Source organism: Marasmius oreades, chromosome 7 (genome assembly GCF_018924745.1).
Source record: "Marasmius oreades isolate 03SP1 chromosome 7, whole genome shotgun sequence".
NCBI lineage: Eukaryota > Fungi > Basidiomycota > Agaricomycetes > Agaricales > Marasmiaceae > Marasmius > Marasmius oreades.
Genome location: NC_057329.1, coordinates 1,151,523 through 1,170,752, shown reverse-complemented (window position 1 = coordinate 1,170,752; position 19,230 = coordinate 1,151,523). Strand labels below are relative to the sequence as shown.

Here is a 19,230-nt window from a genome sequence, read left to right as displayed (position 1 = left end):
AGACGATAAATTATAAACTGCGTGTTTTGTGATTATGAGTGAAGGAATTCCAGTAGCAACCACACAATCCAGTGGCAGGAGACCTCGAAGAAAAGAAGAATCCGAAGAGTTGTCCCGGCGTGCAACGCCATAAATCAAACATCAATACTCATCGACATCCGAAAGACTGGCATATTCCGATGCCCCGTCAGTTCCAGTTCCAGTCCCCGTTCCCCTTCGACCCCTCCTCGATCCCCGACTGATGCTGATAGCCTCCATCCCTTCACCCTCCATCTCATCCTCTTCCTCCGGATCTTCTTCTTGATACTCTGCAATCACCTCCTTCATCGCATATCTCATGATGGGGGTAATTGGAACAAGCTTCGGTCCAACAACCTCCATGACCGCCGCATACGGATCATCGTATCTCGACTGAATTTGATACGACTGATACCTCGTCGATCGCCGGATACGATATGACGGACGTCGCTGAGCTTGAGGATAGGTAGGCGGGGGCGGGGACATCGGTGGTGGCACCGGAAATTGATACTGTTGTGGTTGCCTATAACCATGATCTGAGGCCAACATTGCCTCTCTCTCCGACACCGGAACCATTTCCTCATCCGAATCATTGTGTGGTGGTGGAGGGATGGGAGGTTGAGGTGGCCTCAGAGTGAACATCTCCTCGTTATTCACCGCTGTTGAGCTACTCCCTGGCTCAGCCATGTATCCCGGTATACTACCAGGTCTCGATTCAAAGCCATCGTATGCCGGTACTCTGCCTCCATCATTGACAGGAGATCTATTCTCTGCATCAATCCCGACGACTCTGTTATCCACCTCATCGTTCTCGCTATTCTCACCGCTTACGATCTCTGTCCACCTCAAATCTAATACCTTGCCTTTAACCATCCCGTCCACCGCTCGGACACCGAACTCCCTACAAAGCATGAAATAAGGCAGATATTCCACTCCAGGCTGCGTGATTCGGGCCATGACTTTGAGCAACTGCATTGCTGTGAACGAGTCGTGGCCCTCGCTAGGAGGCCCAGTGTCGTCACTATCGGGACCATGAGGATGCGAGATGGCGGAATATATCCGGAATCCAGAAGTCGAGGGTGCCGACGCGACCTGTGGAGGTGCTTCCCCGGAATTCGCGGATGGCTGCGACGTCGAAGCGTCCGGTTGACCATTCAGATTCGTGTTAGCGGATTGGGATGAGTGTATAATGTGCAAATTCAGCAACGCGTGAGCCTGAAGGAAGTGTGAACTTTGTTTGACTAAATGAATAGACAATGAGCATAGGATGTGAAAAGGAGGATAATCTTACATACCCTCGAGGTTCCCGTTCGAGTTCACTATCGTGTCGAGGATAAGTATAAGAACATAGCTGAACGTAAGGACGGAAACTAACCATAATCCGATATGTAGTCCTGCCAATGCACCAGCTTACCTCCAAATGCTTCATACAGCTTTTCGAAATCCAGTCTAGGTCGGAGATGCTGTGGTACATCTGGCAAAACCTTCTCTCGGAAGAACTTTCGAGTGTCGGATCTCGAACAATCTCCGATAGTTATAATCTGTAGCTTGATGTGAGTGTTACCACCACGGGGGAGAAGGACACAAACCGACCTTGCAGTGTTGCATGACATTCAGTCGCCTCAGCCAGGTGTGATAAAATGGGTCACTAGTGGCGTGTATGACATGGCAGAGTCTATCTTGTTTGGTAAGGACAAGAAATGTGGAAAGAAGGCAGTTCATTGCTTCGGTTGATTGAATCAAAGCAGGTCTAGCAATACTCAAGTCAATAGCAGCCGACAGGAGGGCAGCTTGCACTCACAGCTTGTGTGCTTCATCGAAGAAAATGACCTATCCAAGAGTGTAAGGAGGACGACTCGAACAATTTAGAAAATGATGCACATACAGGCATTTTCTTGACCGGTTTGGTTTTCTCAGCACGACTATTCTCCTGTCCATGATCCGCAGGCCTACGATCACCCGTGCGGTCTTTCTTACTCCGATCGTTCAGCAAGTTCCGCAGTTTCCATTTCCGTTTGTGTTGACCTCGAGAGTGAGGGTTGACATGTGTCTGATCAGAAGTTGAAGCCGTGTCGGACTCGACTTTTTTCCTGTTATCTCCATCAACGAAAGGCTCAAACTTCCAGTATTTGAGAAGTGAACTCTTCAGGGAACGTGTCAATCAGTGAGGAAGACAAAAAAGGATTCTCGTTATTTACCTGAAAGAGTTCCATCAGCCTCGCGATATCGCTCGTCTTCACGCGATGTATACCAGATTCGGGCGGGGAATCCTGGAGTCGGCGTTCGACGTTCAGCCTGTCATGCTGTTAAGGCGTTGCAAGAGATATGAAACCAGTCCACAAGGAAAGATCATTGATTGATCTACCTTGAAGCTCCATGCCTCCTTTTCGAACTCCTTATATCCGTCCATCTGCTTCGATATCTCCTCAAAGTACTGTTCCATCTGCTCACTCAAGCTTATGTAGAGACTTGCTAGGTCAGCGAACCCTGCGATCCGCAGATCAAAATGAAGGACGTGATATTTGTCGTGACAAAGGACCTCTCGAAGAAGAGCTGTCTGTTGAAACGAGTAAAACCTGAACAGAAAGATCACACACAGAAAGCTCCTGACATACCTTCCCGACAGAACTGGCTCCAAAGAGGACTGTAAACGCGGGGTCTCCTTCCAAAGCTCTCGCAATCGCTTTCATCTCTGCAGTCCGAGCATAGAATGCAGGAAGACGAGAAAACGTATGTTTAGGTCGAATTTGAGCACGTTCACGATTCTCGTTTATCTCTCTTCGAGCTTCATCCAAAAGTCGTTTAGATTCGGTAAGAGAACGAACTGTTTCTGCCGGCTAAGTATGATTTAGTCGCGAATAGAATGACATAGCATAACGACTCACATTCGTCAAAACACCAATAATCTCCCCCATTCCAAAGAAATTTCGCTTTCGAATATCAGGCTGGTAATAAGAGGACCTTCTACGAGGGATATTGGTTCGAAACAACCAGTGCATCGAGTCAATGGCAGGGTGTTGGTTGGTATATGGATGTTGCGGAGTTTTTCGCAGTCTGTGACGGCTGGTACTGGCACTGGCTAGCTCTGACATGTGTAAACCGAGTCCTGCAAGATAAGTTGCGGTTAACAGCCGTTGGTAAAGACGAGAAACAGATTGGGATTATTTTGTCGAGATGAATAGAGGGTGGGTATGAACGGTTTGGGGATGATCGTACATATAGAGCTGATACATGCCTACTCCTCGCGACATGAATGTGAATTGCATGCCGGAAATTGTAATCGGACGGTGCATTTGCATTGAAGGAACACGTTGGGCCATTGTGCATGGTCGTGGTTGGGATCGAAGGCGGTGAGCGCGTAATCAGCGCGTCATCCTCATGCTGGGCAATCGCACACCGACGCGTTCCAAGTAAAAGCGGATAGCTAGCAACAAGAACATGAATTCCTACAATATTCCTGCCGATGAATCAATAAATACTGTATGTATGATTAGATTCGCTAATACTGATATCCATTGAGCTGTCCATGATGGTTTGGTAGAGATGCGTGCTGGTTGTGACCAAGAGTCATAGGCGGTGAGGCGGGTACTTGATGATTGTAGACGTGTCCTGGCACTTGCGGAGGTGTTGGCGTACCAGCTATCGATGGAGGACCACTCGAAGCGCTGTTAAGAGCACATTCACAGATCACCTGAGCTCTTCGTACAATATTCTAAGGCGACATTAGATACTTCCTTATCGTCCCAAAGACCTCATTCGTACACGTACCTGTATTGCCTCCGATTGTAACCCAGGGAATGGTTCCCCTTTGGTTAACTTTACCAACCCAGGAAATATTGTTGCACCGACACGATCCGATTCCCCTCTCTCGTTCTTCATACATCGCTTCACGAGTTCAATCTGCCTCGGGTCAAGTACACCCCCAAGTTCGGGCACAAACGCACGATAAAATGCGTCCCCCATACTCGTGTCCTGGCCATGAAGCATGCGAGAGAAAAGATAAGCAGACTCCAGGATGGGCGTTCTTTGTGAAATGGGGATGGTGCGGTCGAGATGTTTCATAAGCTCGGGAAGCTGTTCGCGGAGCGTTGTCAAGGTCATCTCAGTTGAAAACGTTTCTACGGCGGCAGAGAAAGTTTGTCTCCTCCAGACGCATGCTACAGTCGGGTCTCCTATGGACAAAATGAGAGTGAAACGATCACTAAGAGCGTGGAAGACTAACGTGAAAAAATATGTTCGTGAATGCGTGTGAGCTGAACGTTGGCTTCTGGCGAGTTGGTAACGATGAGATTATTGATGATGCCCTCGGAAATCTATAACCTTGTAATGAGGACCGTTCTTTCCTAGACAAGTTCATTCGGACGTACAGTCTCCGCGAGAGCATGCCTCAACAAAGCTTGCACCTGCATGGATGTTCCCTCATATCGAGGAACATCAGGACCGCTGCCCAAGTCACTCACTATCGCCTTGCATAGTGCAGTGAGAGGAACAGGTGGGCTACGCACGAGATCTGAAGCCCATCGGTTGATCATTTTCTCTAATTGAGATGCAGCATTCTGATAACCATTAGAGATACAAAATACTTGTCAGTGTAATATTCCTCCATGCCTTGATAGAGAAGTCGTCCACAGTATTACCTCCCTTTCCCTTGTTTTCAAGCGCAAGTGTAGAAGTCCCCTCTAATTGTGCAATTCGTGCTCTTAATTGAGCGACCTGTCTCTCTTGTTCTTCTAGCTGTCCTCTTTGCTCTTCGACCTTTTCGTGAGCTATTCTCTGTCAAGGCCACGTACAGTGAGCGACGCATATTAGACACGAAGGCCGAGGTCAACCACTCACAAAGTTGGTCAACGCATAGCGATACTGCTCCCCCGACACGACATCCTGCATCATCGGCGCTTGCATGAGTTGCTGGGGTTGTTATGATGATTGGGGAGAAAGAGATTTCGGTTTACTAGTCCCAAAAAAAATGACGTTGATTGAACGGAAAGGATCAGACATGCACGGCCTCCATGTCATGATTGACTGAGTTGGTCTGAGATGAAGACAAATAGACTCAGAAGCGCCTGCGCGTCAATTCGATTCGGTTTCAGCAAAGAGAGCAAGCGCAACAAAGAACAATGTACAAAGGAAGTATAGTCATGCAGACCCAAACGCCAGCCCTTCCCAACCCAACCGCATGCATGAGCAGGACCCGCTAATTATAATCGCTTTCCAATTAGAAACCAATGCGGTATCACGTCAAATCAGCTCGGAAAACCAGCATCCATCTGCGGCTGTGCGGAACACCTAGATGCCCTTCATAGATCATGTCGACGTCCAGCTCGCGATCGTTGCTATCTCCGAGAAATTTTGAAGGATCAGAACAAGGCAAAGCAAGATCTCAATCGGCTGTAGATGGAGATGACTGGAAATCCTAATCCTTTATTTCATCAGAACGCATAAGGGTTCATCTCAGTTGTCCTAACACACCCACCAAAGTACCAAAATTCCATAGATTTCGATACCCAATTCACCAAGTCGAATCCTAAAGTTCATGTGACGTTCAATTTGAGTAAGTAAGAAGACCTCGGACTGAATGTGACATGTCAATCGCGGCACCCATCTTTCCCCTCCCCATACAAGTGGGGGAAGGTGGGTCAGAAATCAAATTGTGATCGTGATCTAGGTATTTAGCTGCAACGAGGTCGGTCGGCGAGTTGAGACCAATACGGCGTTGCTTATAGCTGTTGTTCTCATCAAACCCCATCGAAGGTGCGGGAGAAAGGTCGGTGGGAGTGGGACAATGTTGATTGATCAAGGTGGAGATTGAACGAAGAAGGCTTTGCTTGAGATATCATGGAGGCTCGAACGAATTCAAATTCAGAGGCTGAAAGAAAGAGAAGGAAAAGTGAGCAGAACGTAGACGAGGGAAAAGCGCATATATCCTACCTTCAAGATCAGCTGCCTGAGGAGGTGTCGGACCCAAAACATCCTCGCGAGGACAAAAGGATGACCCATCGACGCCAGCGAAGACTCGGACATGCTCGACGTCTGGGTAAACGGAAATCTGAGACTGCAGCTGCTGTATCGTTGTGTACTACGCATTCAGCTACAAATCATTGGGGAAAGGGTCGAGTGTACGAGGATGATTGCTTTCCCAGCGCGGCTGGTCGCAACCCACTCCACAATCACAAAGTGGTCGGAAAAGGGTCGATACCCGGTAAGTTACTCGCGTGATTCCCGAAGCCCGACTCGAACCGATTTACCACTACCACATGACTGCACCTAAGAAAGATTAGCATAACGGGCACATTTGGACTGTTTATCCTCGAATACGGCATGAAATAAGATGCATAAGTGGCTTTGGAAATCACAAGGAAAGTGAAGCGGTTGACGATATTTGATATCAACAACGAGCAGTATGCCTACATTTCCATGTATGTATCTGGCTACCTCTGTAAAGAACTTTCAGAGTATCAGTAGAGAGCGAGGAATGAAAAGAGGAATTAGAGCATTATCGAATATTCAAGGCACTCAAAGTTAAATTATCTCCCTTAGTGGCACCAGGTCTCAGACTCTGCTCCATGTCAGCACCGCCATCGAAAGGGTCCCGTACGCTTCCCGTCCTCGCACGCCACAGTTGAGTATACATGGTCTTTATCTTCTGCAATTCTGTATCAAGCGTAGCTGTCCGACCAGAAAGAGCCAGGAAAGTGGCATGTTGCGCCTGTAATGCCGAAACGATGCCTATCTCGCAGACGAGAGCTCGTTAGTTTATCCTGCAGAAGAGGTATATCATGATGGGAACGAACGTTGGGGAGTTATATGAGGCTGATTAGCCATTGACGATAATTTTCTTTCGATTTGCTGGATAAGCAAGAGCTCAATCAGTGTCTGAAATGGCCAACCAAACGCAATTGTTTACCTCGATTGTCGACTTGTACCACGCTAATCTTTCCTTCGTCTGACGAGTTATCCGGGTGAAGAACCTGAGAAAGTATGATAACATTCAGTGGCCAGAACCATACAGCCTGAAGCAACGAACTCAAGTGGGAAACTGGCATGGTCCTTCAGATAAGCGCCATTTGCCTGGGTATTTCTGAATCCGTCTATAATCCGCGTCGCGACGATGGTATCTTGAACTGCTTGATCAGCTTTTGCCTTAAGATCCTTTGTGAATTGAAGGTCGTTCCGGATCGTAGTGCTTGTATGGATCAGGTCCTGACAGGTGATTAGAACTCGTCCGTGATTCGGCAGTACTAGAGTTACCCTGTTCACGGAGCGAACAATCTCTTGACCTTTTGTTGCTTCTTCGCCTAGCTTCCGTTGGTGAAGCTCTTTGCTAATTTGAACCCGGCCTTGTATGTGGGTACTAAGATTTGTCAGACGGGGTATGAAATCCAAGGAATCAAGTGTACTTACTCGATGTGTTCAAAAAACTTTTTGATCTCCTCTGGGAGATCGTTAAATTTCGTGGTCTTTGTAAAGGGAGGCGGTTGTTGGTGGTTGGATCTAGTGGAGTTTTTATATGTCAGACACAGGTCGACATTGAGGGTGAGATATAAAGAACTACCCCGCCCTGAAAGCAAATGCGATGTCACTATCAGTGATTGAGAGGAATAAGGGAACACTTACTGCAGATGTTGAGGCGCACCTGGTCTCCCCCAAAGCGAAGTTTGATTTTGTTGAGTGTTTGCACCGAACGGGTTTGCGGCCGAAGCTCCTCCAAACAACGAACCTTGCTGTTGTTGTGGTTGTTGTGGCTGTTGTCCGAACATACTATTGCCAGTTCCTCCAGTGTTTTGGCCAAACAGACTCGTACCCACCGCAGGCTGCTGGGTATTCTGACCGAAGTTGCCAAAAACGTTTGTTCCTGTCCCACCAGTGCCAAAGAGGTTATTTCCAGTCCCTGTCAGGCCTTGTTGTTGCTGGCCACCAAACAGGTTCGTTCCTGTTCCTCCGGTGTTGGATTGCCCAAACAATCCTGTCCCCGAGGCCCCTTGCTGCTGTTGATTGCCCTGGCCAAATAACCCTGTTCCCGTTCCTCCTGTAGATTGCTGCCCGCCAAAAACACCAGTTCCTGGCGCTGCTCCGCTCTGCTGTTGCTGGTTCTGACCAAATCCCGTTCCAGCTCCGGGGGCATTAGACTGCCCAAACAATCCGGTCCCTGTTCCACCCTGTTGTTGCTGATTCTGACCAAATCCTGTTCCAGCTCCGGGGGCATTAGACTGTCCAAACAATCCGGTCCCTGTTCCACCCTGTTGTTGCTGATTCTGACCAAATCCTGTTCCAGCTCCGGGGGCATTAGACTGTCCAAACAATCCGGTCCCTGTTCCACCCTGTTGTTGCTGATTCTGACCAAATCCTGTTCCAGCTCCGGGGGCATTAGACTGTCCAAATAATCCGGTCCCAGTTCCACCCTGTTGTTGCTGATTATTCTGAACACCAAGCAACCCCGCTCCAGCCCCTCCAGTATTTGATTGCCCAAACAACCCGGTCCCAGTGCCACTCTGCTGCTGCTGGTTGTTCTGAGCGCCAAACAAGCTCGTTCCAGTTCCACCAGGGTTCGACTGTCCAAAAATGTTTGTTCCTCCTGCTTGCGGTTGTTGAGTTTGTTGTCCAAAAGTACCAGTGCCGCCGCCTCCGAAAATAGAGCCAGTCGCAGGTGTCCCAGTATTTGAAGATGAAGGGTTGGCTCCAAAGATGGACGTAGAATTCGATGGCTGAGCTGGAGTAGTGTTTCCAAAGATCGAGGCGCCTGCGAATTCATGTGGTCAAACGAGAAAGAACGGATCATACGCAGTTATGGTACCTGCTGGTTTTGGCGCAAATGTAGACGAACTTGAGTCAAGTTGGATTTAGTGATAAAATTGGAATTGTAATGAAACGTACTTGTTGCCGAAGATGCTCATTGCTGGCTACAGAGACCAGAAAAAAGACGCGAATAAATGTGACTGTCGCGACTCGATAGAAAAGAGGCAACACAGCCACTTCTGACCACCACCCAACACCAACGCCACCACCACACTTCTCAAGAGTTCATACGACGTACTCGGTGAGTATTGACCGCGCTTTCTGATAACTATGACCTGACCTTGTGGCTCGGATTTTCTGTTCATATTCTCCGGAGAAATGTCTTACAAATTTACCGTTTCTATAAGTATAATGACCGCGGCAATTACGGAGATGGCTCTCATCATTTTCATGATGTTTCTTCCTTTAAAAATAAAAAGGCAGACGTTAGTTCCCCTTTCCTGCCTTCATGCAGCTCTTCATCAATGATACTGCCTCGATATCTGGCTCTGTCACTTCCCTTCCAGCCTACACTCGACGGGAATCCCCTCCTCCTCGTTTCCCAACCCAACATGTCTTCCAGCTATCCCACAACTTGAGCGACAAAAGGAACAGCAAGCCATGGATCACATTGTACCTCATCAGCAATTCTCGCGATCCAAAGTCCCTTCCTACCTATGTCGAAGGTGACAAAATCACAGGTTCCGTAGAGTTGGACCTTGAAGAGGCAGGAGACAACATCCAGTCAGTTAAAGTCATTGTAAGTCACAAATCCTGTGTCGTGCGTGTCATTCACACATCGTCTACCAGGTGCGCGGAGACCTGACTAACGGATACGATGCTCAAGAACGAACAACTTTCCTGGAGTTAACCCAAACGCTGTGGTGTAAGTCGACAGAAGACTCGGGACGGACTAGTGGTAGACTTTTGGGACATAACCGTTGGGCTTTTTCCGTTTCCTTACCCAAAACAGTCACCATCCCCGGGTCGCCGGTAGACGATCGACGCCAATTTCCCCTCCCGCCTACTGTCGTGGAACGATACACTCGCGCTAGCGTCCGTTACGACCTCATCGTTCACGTTGTCAGAAGTAAATTCCGATATAATAGCAGGTGTGTTCCTTCGAAACAGTTTTGTCCCTAGTTGATGATGTTGTTCCTGTTCGTCAAGCCTTTCAACTACTTTTGTCTATATACCTGCTACAAGGCCCGCACCGCCGTCACCACTACGACAGCTCGCTTACCAAGATTCGAGCCCAATCATAGGTCCAGAAACAGATCCTGAAGGATGGAACACTCTACCCCCAGTTAAGATACAAGGAAGTTTATTCAATGCCCGCAATATTGAAGTTGTCTGCCATTTATCCTTGGCGAAACCCGTGAGTTTGCTAATCCCTTCTATATCATATCTTCCATATTCATTGGCAATTCCCAATCTACTCCATGTAGTTGTGTTATACCCGCGGCTCAGTAATACCTCTTTCACTCCTACTTTCTTCCGCAGACAGTCAGGCTCTCGACCTCTTCTCCGTCCGCCCAGCCATCGATGTACGACTTCGGCGACAAGTTCATTGCCGACACGAGCTCGTTCGTGCCGAGATTAACCGTCCTATAGGAATGTTGGGATTCACTAAGAAGACCAAAAATCAGTCTTCCGAGGATTCTGCCTTGGCCGTTTGGTGGCTCTCCCCCGAGGGTTGTCGCGAGGCCGGCGATGGATTGGTATCACGTAGAATGCATGGTGAGCTGTCTCTCCCCACCAGCTTAAAGCCGAGTTGTGAGATCTCGCATTTTCGTATCTGTGTAGGTTATTTTGTTACTTTGATTTATCTCTTTTCTGCTTACGCTTTTTTCCCTGTTCAAGTATACCGTCGCTCTCTTTCCATTTGATACTCCCGGCTTCCAGGTATCTTCCCTCGATCAAACTAATATCAACTTGGAACCACTACTGGAGCAGCAAGTCAATATCGCTACAGTGTTACCGAGAGGTCCACGACCCATTTCGTACGCTCCTCCTGATGCAGCTGGATGCCGACGGGGTAAACCTGTCCGTCCATCTTCTGCTTGTCGTCCATCGTCAGCCCATGTTCGGCGACCATGAACCCATATTGTATCCAGTTTGAAATTGTCACCGTGGACCTATGCTATATCTACTATCTGATCCCAGAGGTCAACATACTAATATCAATGACTCGTGGATGTATATTCGTTATGGAGCGATGAGTAAAATATTGATAAAGATACATTCGACGTCTATCCGGCAAGTCTAAACTTCAGCGAAGAGAAACTTCCCAGCTCTATGAAGCTGCTGCTGCAGGGAAGTCTCCAAACTCCCAACTATAACATTCCTGTCAAAGAAAGATAAACAGGCAATTGTCATCAATTCGATCGAACTCGAAAAGCTTTTACAAGGTCGACATACCACACAATCCTCCTCCGGCTTAGCTTCTGGGACTTCCCGCCCAACATCAACGCTAGGTAACCAGGGCTCTGCCAACAGTTTCTCAACGACAGTTTTGATTCCATGCGTCCGGATGTCTACAGCCCAAGAGAGGTTGGACACTGTGTCGTATATGATTGATTTACCTAAGTGACATCTATAAAGCCAGGGGGGATCAGTGATCAGTCGGGCGGAAAAATCATTGATTTTTCACTTACTTCGCCTCCATAGCGTATCCTCCTAGAGCACATGAAGATAAGACGCCATTACATGTTCCCATTGCTATAGGGTCTGCCGTATGGTAGATATGCGTGATATGATGGGTGGACGGCTAAAATAAGCACGAAATCAGTAAAGCGAATTCGAACGACTAGTAATTATGCCACTACCCACCGGTGATGGTAAATGTAATCTCCCAGCAGCCATCTTCTCTCCAGGTGACTCAATCGCAACGACGGGAACACCAAACGTCGCACCTAAAAGCGAAGCCAAAGCTCCACCCAAAGAATGACCAATGATCCAGATATTGGACTCGGGATACATGTACGTCAAATTGTTGTACAAGTTCTGGATTCCTTTCCGTCGTATCAATTTCGAGAAAAGAGAATTGAGGGTTTCTTTTAGGAAACATAACACACATACCGTTCCAATAGGATAAAACAAACTTTCCTCTGCCAACGCTTCTTCCAAACAATCCAAATCGCATTTGTTCCCTCCACCACGATAACACCCGCACACTGTACTCCAAGTCCAGTCAACACGGGCACAACAGCAGCTGAAAAGAAGATTGTCGTTCAGCTTGTCTTTCTTCGCCGTGGGTCCTCCACCTCCAAATACACCGGCGGAAGTTCCTTTGATCGAAATAATGACCGTAGAGTTATCTGCAGTTGCGAAAACTTGACCGCGGAATCCATTGTCCGTAGGGTCCCAGCCAAAAGGATAGGTCTGCAAGAAAAAACACCAATCCAAAAACCGAGTTGAGAAATAATAAACGCGCACAAGAGGTACAACGTACACTCGTCCACTTATTCCCTTCTAAATCATACCATTCCGGATCTCCAGGCTCCATGATATAAGCATTATTAGCCATTTTGGCAAGTGTAAGAATCGTCTCCCGTTTCTCCACGTCCGGTCCAGGAATTTCGCCCTCTTCCCATCCTAAAACGGTACTGCTCAGGTGACCTTGGCCTCTTGCTATCAGCGAACGTGCTATAGAGACATCTTGGAAGGAAGAAGGACGATAAGTGGTCTGACCCCGTGTTGAAACTTTGAATTCTCCTGCTTGAAAGGAGCGTGTTTGGACATCGGAGAAGACGACGTGACCGTTGGGAGACACTGCGTGATGGTGTCTTAATTCAAAAGACAGAGGTTCCTGGACAGTTTTGCCCTTCCCGAGAAGGAAGTGAACAATTGGATTGAGGAGAGTCGTTAGTGCAAGTAACATGGGGACATGCCAACCGAAATGGTCACTGTCCAGTTCGAAGGGCCAAAATCCGATGTGCGCAGCCTGAGAAAACCACTCCATATTTGTAAACTCTAGCAAGCGATGTGATAAGATATTTCGGCTCGTGGCGTATGTCTGTTGACAGAGCGACGAAATCAAAAAAAATCCAAAGGAAGAGAGAGGAGGGAAAGAGAGAGAGGGGGAAACCTATCGTACTTCTATATACACCTGTTTCACCGTCAGTTTCGCCATAAGAGTCGGCTAAAGTTGCCTCGTGCTGACCGGGTGGCCCCGATATCAAACACCGTGAAGCGCTGATTTTTGAAAGATGTCCGGTGATGGCATATGCCCTTTCGGGGCTCAACCCATTTCCAGACATAAGCCATTGACCAATCATTTTCAAACGTTTGCGCGCTCTTTCTCAGACGCCGTTTGCACACATCCCACGGTCACGCCCCAGCCAGCTTGGGCGTGGCCGCGGGCGCACACCAACATGACTTTACTCTTCCTCGACGGCCAGCCAGACGATGCAGCTGTCACTTGTAAGACCTAAAGTTTGGTGAGTGTATTAGTCCCTAGAACTATGATGTACTCTCAAAGTCTCTGTGATTCAAGATCTGTCTAGCCCTTTCAATTAACACTTTTCAACTCCATTCCTGCACATTCAAGCCTTTCAAAGTTCTGTTATTGACTGCTCAGGATATTTGCTTGGGACATGGGGTTGGGAATGGCATTGCTGACAACTGTTAGCTGGATGATGGAGGTTATTTGATTAGGACATGGAATATCAGGTGTGTTTGTTCTTTCTTAATGGATGTCTCTGAGCTGAATAGGTTATATTCTCAAATCTAACAGACTCTCGTATACTCTCACTTGTATATGCAGAATATATTTACAATTCAATCTACCTTTCTTCGTTTACCGGTCGCTGTAACTTGTGCAAGGGTCATGTTCTTCGGAATTCGAACACGTCCAATGTCGGGATGTCCACATCGGCACCTTGCCCTATTACCACTGCCCGGACAGCCAACTGCCTTGCTACATCCAGCTCCAAGACATTTCGCACATCGTTTTGGTTGTTTCTTGTCAGCCTTTTTGCCAGGATTGCTTGTGTCGGGCATGGAGAATGTCAATGTTGCTTGTTGAGAATCACCGTCATCGCTGAATGGTTGCGTACCCGTACCCACGCCTTGCGGTGCTGGTAGGCGATTGATTCCATTCGGAGAGGCTGAGATGTCTGCGGAAGACTGACACGGATGGCCAGATGGCACTTCGTTGTTCAAGTCAGGATGGGCGGTTTGTGTCATACTGGTTCCGGTCACCGAGTCGTCACTACCGTGTATCAACATTGGATCTTCTGGCCTCACCCCCTCCTCAATATAATCCTGTGGCAACTCGGTGATCCGACTGTCATTTGGCACGCTCATTTCGAATGCTAGTACATCCGGGCTGGTGGCAGCTGTCCACAAAGGTGAGCAACAGAATATCTACGTCTAACCACTGAATATAGACCTCACCGTTAACAGTCAAATCCATTTCCGATAGAAGTACAGCGGGCGGCACTTGAATATAACGCTCGGAGTCATAAACAAGCTGATGAATAGGGTGTAGTGCCACCGCATTTTGGCCGGTAAGTATAGTTGCTCGTTCCGCACGCCATTGAATTCCCTTCTTGTAGTGGACTTCTAATAATTCCGGTAGCTTGTAGTATAGTCTTTGGTTTGAATCAAGTATCTTGGGGTCCTGGAGGTTGACCCGCATATTCCAATGTTGCGCGAGCTTTTCAAAATCTATCTTGTCCTTTTTCCGGCCAACTGTGAACTGGTTACTGTTGACCAAATACTTGAACTCAACAAACTCAGCATGGGTATGAACAGGTAGCACCGGAATAGTAGTTCGTTGGCGTAGTTGAAGGAATCGGTATGAGTTTGTTGCTTTTGTGGTAAACCTAGTCATAAGATGGACAGGGGTATCTCGATGATGCGGGACACCTTCAACCCGTATACGTGGAAGTGCCTGCACATTGAGCCGAGATGTAAGGGATGTTGAGACTGGGATAATACTGAAAGTTTCAGAGGTAGCAATACGAGTAGCGAGCATGCGAGGAATAGGGAAAGAAGATTTGGTTCCAATGGTAGTCGATCTCTCCACAATCTCATCAAGTAACCAAGTGTCGTAGTGAGTTTTGTGTTTCATTCCTGTTCGGTTGAATTCGCCTATCTGTAGCAGTCTCGTGAGATCTATAAACTAGTACTATCAGTATGAGAAACACACCGAAATGTTGCGCCGGTGGCACTGATTACCGAGCATCGCTTCTGCAAGCTCCGGAGATGCAGATAGGGAGCCAAAAGTACGACGAAGAGGCATATGCACCCCACCCTCTACAGAGTTAGTGCCTCGGATTGTGCGGTATATATTCAGTCCATCCTTATCCTTTCCCATGCGATAATAGAGTGGAAAGTTGGGAGGGTCTGATAGTAGTCCTAGCTGAACAGAGTCAAGTAGATTTTCACATTCTTTGCGTGCCTCGTCTGAGAAAAACTTTCCTCGTTGGCGGGGTTTCAACGAGCAGATTATGTCCTTGAAACTATCAAAAAGAAGCTTCAGATCATGATAGAGCCTGTCGGGAGGGGGGATGAATCTCCGTATACGTCTTCGCAGCGATGGCAACTTGGCTCGCATAGCATAATCCCATGATATTCCTTTTGATTCGAAGACTTTTTTGACAGCATTGGTATCGTCCAAATCCCAGGTAAATATGGTTCGGCTAAAACAATGCGAGAATTCTTTAAATGCGGAGTGTTTCTTGGGAAGCTTTTTGAGAAGCCGATCCATGAAATGAAATGCGTCGTCAAGAACCCGGCTATCAATCTTCTTTTGAGTCGGAGTTATGCCTGGGACTATGCTAACACTCTGAGAATTTTCATCGTCACCATGTGCAAGCTCTGAATCTAAGTTGTCGTCCTCATCTGCATCGCCAGCCTCCTCGGAGTCCCAACTTTCAACCTCTTCGCCATCGTTGAAATCTGTCTGATTAGGAAAGTTGTCTACAAACCGTGAATCTGGGTTGCAGGGGGCTGTGTGGGCTGCAAGAGAAGCAGCAGAATCTACGATAGGTGCTGCTATACCCAGTAATGATGTGGGTGCAAATGGGTGAGGTGAGCTTTGAGATCGTGACCGGAGAGTTTGAGTTGTAACAACTGCAAGGCAACCACGGGACATGATCCATTGGATAGTCTGTGAATGGAAAGCAAGAATATGGCCAGGTACAAAAGCATGCGTAATTCGGATGGCCGTTCTTGTTGAGGTAACATTAATTCGCTGAGTTAAACCGGTTTCATCCTTTACAGCGTCGATATATCCCGGATGCTCAATAATCTCACCCTCTGCCACTTCTTTTTTCCCAAGCACTAGAGTAACAAGCTTCCCGACCGATACATCCTGTGACTGTAGGGGTAGACCAACTGAAGGGAGAGAGTTTAGGGATGTATATACTTCCCAGACACATTCAACTTCATCGCGGAGATAGTCGATTAAATGAGAGGGTAAATCATGTGACCAGCGGGCATTGCGAATATTGTCCAATAAAGGAAATCGTCGGTGAAGAACAACAGGGGCCAAGGTTGACAACGGTAGACTTGTATCCTTGACAATGCCCTTCAATTTGGCAAATTTACTCAAGTCAAGGATATCTCCGTCTGAACGTCTGGTTACCTCTGCAAGTTCAGGCAGGTGAAAGGCATCCGAGAGCTTGATCAAAACCTCCTCAACTCGGACTCCTGCTTTTATTATCCGCTTTGAGGTAAGTACTGCTTTAAGGCACGGTGGCATATGGTTTTAGGCTGTGAGCTGGGTGAGCTGAGTAAAAAAAATAATTAGTAATTATCTTGGGATGTGCAATGAAAACTCACGCGGAATATATATGACTGGGAGCCCACGCGGACTTGAAGTAGGTCAATTCGACTACCTCGCACTCGTGGCACTCCTTCAGGTCCTCCAACACCAACAAGTTCTGTCTCAGATTTTGAATCAAGAACCAAGATGAGCTTGTCTAAGCTTGCTGGCTCGAGAGAGGTGAGTACATTGTCACAGGCAATGTCAATGGAATCATATGAATCACAAAGAAATGGAGGCACCAAAACTGATGATTGGAAGGTTAAAAGATTCCTCCATTTATCAATTTCCGGGTGCTGAACATTTTTTCGGAGCGACTTTGTGATTGACTCGTGATATGCCTGTTCAACTAGATAATTCAATTCTACAGTTAGTAATGGACTGAGTGAATAGTGTCCTGCACACCTTTTGGAGCATCTGTCCAGACAAACTCCGTAGTTGGATGACCATGCTCTCTAAGACCTTGTTCGATACTTGTCCAATGCTCATCAACATACGATAAACTCTTCGTTAAGCATGCTGCTCGACCCCGGACTTGTTCCCATTCATTGACAATAGTATATAGCGCTCGGTGCATTGGCTCCCCCTTGATCTTGGCCATATGTATCATAACCTATTCAGTTGAAGATCAGTAATAAGAATATCTTGGAGCGGGAAATTGGCTCACTTTGAATGTATGATCGGCTTTAGCAATAGTAAGTGGAAGTGATGCCTGAACCCGATCGAGGTATATGCGATGTGCTGCATACCACTCGGTGAACATGGACTTGAAATAATGGGTGGAATGTGATGCACCGTTATATCCCAGTGGATCATTGAAGGACGAGAAAGGCTGAACATCTCTCTTTCCATATTGTTGAGCAGCGGCCAGATACATGAGTTCTAGTCGGCTGTGATAAATGGTCTGTAGTTCCTGCTGCATTCGCGCAAACGGTTCTGGCCCAAACCGCGTAGCTATTGTGCAGCGGAGCTCGTTCATCACATCCTTGTCAACAGCGCCACGATGCGAGAGATAGCCTAAGAATCCTAAGAACTAACCAAACAATAAAGCATACAGAAGCATACAAGGAAAAGCCTCCTGAACATGGCGAGGCAACTGTCCAATAATTAACGGGTCAGTGCCCTGGTACGTCTGACCACAGCCTTCGGATGTCGTATCTCTCCGTCGCCAGTCACAAAAATATCGGTTGGTGAGTAGATAATAGTCTGTTGGCGCACTTGACACTCTTCTCGCTATCGGGTTCTCATTGTAGCCTACAAATAAGATGAAGTTTATATCACTAATGAAGACTGGTCAAGACCTTACCATGTCGCGACAAATACCGGCCGCAACTGCATATAAATCGATCGGGAGCACCAGGCAGAAAACTAGGAAGCCATACGAACACATCCTTTTGATATAGGAGTGTTGGAGTAAACTCCGTTTTGATGGCGCCGTGTTGCAGTGAAAAGATGGGGTGTCGAGGACGGATCCAGAAGTCACCGTGCTGGTAGCACCTGGGCATGTTGTGTTTCTGTATTTCTTGTCGAACGTTGTTGAGTACCTGTTCAAGGTAAATACCCATGGCTGAGTATGCTTTGGCTTGGCTGGCCTCCGCTTCGCGTTCAGCAATTTGGGCACTTTCTTCCATTGACACATCATCCTCGGCGCCGAACATTGAATCCTCCACAACTGTATCCCTTCCAGCGATATCTGCATTCTCATCATTTCCAACAACATAATCGATGTTCGCCGCAAGTTGCTCCCAGTTTGCGTGAGAGAGAAGGACCGGATCTTGCGAAGTGTGCTGGTCAGCTTGAACTTCCATAGATTCTGAAGAACGTGCAGCCGGTAGTGAAGTGGATGGAACAGGAATGGATGATACGCGAGCATTGAATATTGCAGCGGGTCGAGTTGTGGATGTCGAATGGTTGGGCTGCTGAGACGGTACCGAAATTAGCGTCGAAGTCGGGTTTTTCTTCTTTCGACCCGCGCCTGGTCGTGTTCCGCCACGATTCTTGGAGATTGTGGTCTGTTTGGTCTGTGGTAGGCTATTAGATGAGTGACTATCAATAGGCATTAGCAAAAAGTATGGTAGAGTAAAGAGAGGGTGATGGTTGAAGGGTAAGACAACTGCCGTTTGTGTTGTCTTGGGCAAACATCGCTTTGTGTATCGGTGACTAGTATTCGTCAAGTCCCGAAAATCGTGCAAAATAGACCAGAAAGGTGAAATCAAACAATAATATTGGGAACTAGAGGTGCTACAACAGGCCAGTGATTAATAGAATGAGTAGTTGATTGAGTCGGGTTTGCCATGATCTTCCATCCATGTTCCTTATCAAGCAAATAATCGTTCTAGAACCAAGGACTTATTATAAGAAGCAAACCAGAATATCAGAGACGCACCAGTATCATCCTGCCCAACACCGTTCTTTTCCACCCGCAAAATCACTCGACACCCCTCTTGGAGGGTCAAGGTCGAAGTATTGTATATATTTTCTGTGTCCTTTGTGTTCATAGAAGGTTGGCGAAGGTCTAGATTGATAGCAGTCGTCAGTTTGAGATGAGTGGAAGGGAAGGGAGAAAGGGCGCATGCTCAAGATGGTAGGCATGCGTGTCCGTGTATCCATGGCGTATGTCCGGCCGTGAGAGATGAATCCGACGATTCTGATTGGCTGAAGGA

General features: G+C 47.4%; 7 protein-coding genes across 7 annotated transcripts; 1 reads left to right on the top strand and 6 right to left on the bottom strand.

Moving 5' to 3' along the window:
• Positions 1–141: 141 nt before the first annotated feature.
• On the bottom strand, positions 142–3,110 carry E1B28_011088 (uncharacterized protein; the record flags this gene model as incomplete). The annotated part of the gene is made up of 10 exons (XM_043156086.1): positions 142–1,259; positions 1,314–1,337; positions 1,394–1,559; positions 1,612–1,768; positions 1,820–1,848; positions 1,904–2,161; positions 2,217–2,321; positions 2,384–2,575; positions 2,634–2,855; positions 2,904–3,110. 10 exons carry the CDS (start codon positions 3,108–3,110, stop codon positions 142–144), a joined length of 2,478 nt encoding a protein of 825 aa, XP_043005870.1.
• A 407-nt stretch (positions 3,111–3,517) lies between these two features.
• Positions 3,518–4,920, bottom strand: E1B28_011087 (uncharacterized protein; the record flags this gene model as incomplete). Its single annotated transcript, XM_043156085.1, has 6 exons — positions 3,518–3,730; positions 3,787–4,190; positions 4,241–4,331; positions 4,386–4,574; positions 4,627–4,791; positions 4,855–4,920. The coding sequence occupies 6 exons, from the start codon at positions 4,918–4,920 to the stop codon at positions 3,518–3,520; spliced, it is 1,128 nt and encodes a 375-aa protein (XP_043005869.1).
• Positions 4,921–6,330: 1,410 nt separating this feature from the next.
• Positions 6,331–8,980, bottom strand: E1B28_011086 (uncharacterized protein). The gene is made up of 9 exons (XM_043156084.1): positions 8,890–8,980; positions 8,810–8,838; positions 7,633–8,755; positions 7,420–7,509; positions 7,267–7,369; positions 7,043–7,218; positions 6,923–6,986; positions 6,810–6,864; positions 6,331–6,744 (listed from the first exon to the last, which is right to left on the bottom strand). Exons 1-9 carry the CDS (start codon positions 8,907–8,909, stop codon positions 6,512–6,514), a joined length of 1,893 nt encoding a protein of 630 aa, XP_043005868.1. The 5' UTR covers positions 8,910–8,980; the 3' UTR covers positions 6,331–6,511.
• Positions 8,981–9,007: 27 nt separating this feature from the next.
• Positions 9,008–10,981, top strand: E1B28_011085 (uncharacterized protein). Its single transcript, XM_043156083.1, has 5 exons — positions 9,008–9,550; positions 9,601–9,902; positions 9,961–10,168; positions 10,239–10,592; positions 10,654–10,981. The coding sequence occupies exons 1-5, from the start codon at positions 9,260–9,262 to the stop codon at positions 10,888–10,890; spliced, it is 1,392 nt and encodes a 463-aa protein (XP_043005867.1). The 5' UTR covers positions 9,008–9,259; the 3' UTR covers positions 10,891–10,981.
• Positions 10,982–10,985: 4 nt separating this feature from the next.
• On the bottom strand, positions 10,986–12,885 carry E1B28_011084 (uncharacterized protein). Its single transcript, XM_043156082.1, has 6 exons — positions 12,245–12,885; positions 11,872–12,174; positions 11,623–11,796; positions 11,448–11,560; positions 11,212–11,386; positions 10,986–11,137 (listed from the first exon to the last, which is right to left on the bottom strand). The coding sequence occupies exons 1-6, from the start codon at positions 12,752–12,754 to the stop codon at positions 11,087–11,089; spliced, it is 1,326 nt and encodes a 441-aa protein (XP_043005866.1). The 5' UTR covers positions 12,755–12,885; the 3' UTR covers positions 10,986–11,086.
• Positions 12,886–13,572: 687 nt separating this feature from the next.
• On the bottom strand, positions 13,573–16,504 carry E1B28_011083 (uncharacterized protein; the record flags this gene model as incomplete). The annotated part of the gene is made up of 3 exons (XM_043156081.1): positions 13,573–14,132; positions 14,191–14,893; positions 14,948–16,504. The coding sequence occupies 3 exons, from the start codon at positions 16,502–16,504 to the stop codon at positions 13,573–13,575; spliced, it is 2,820 nt and encodes a 939-aa protein (XP_043005865.1).
• Positions 16,505–16,510: 6 nt separating this feature from the next.
• E1B28_011082 (uncharacterized protein) lies at positions 16,511–18,627 on the bottom strand (the record flags this gene model as incomplete). The annotated part of the gene is made up of 6 exons (XM_043156080.1): positions 16,511–16,531; positions 16,585–16,916; positions 16,973–17,180; positions 17,235–17,584; positions 17,633–17,821; positions 17,874–18,627. 6 exons carry the CDS (start codon positions 18,625–18,627, stop codon positions 16,511–16,513), a joined length of 1,854 nt encoding a protein of 617 aa, XP_043005864.1.
• Between the last annotated feature and the right edge of the window lie 603 nt (positions 18,628–19,230).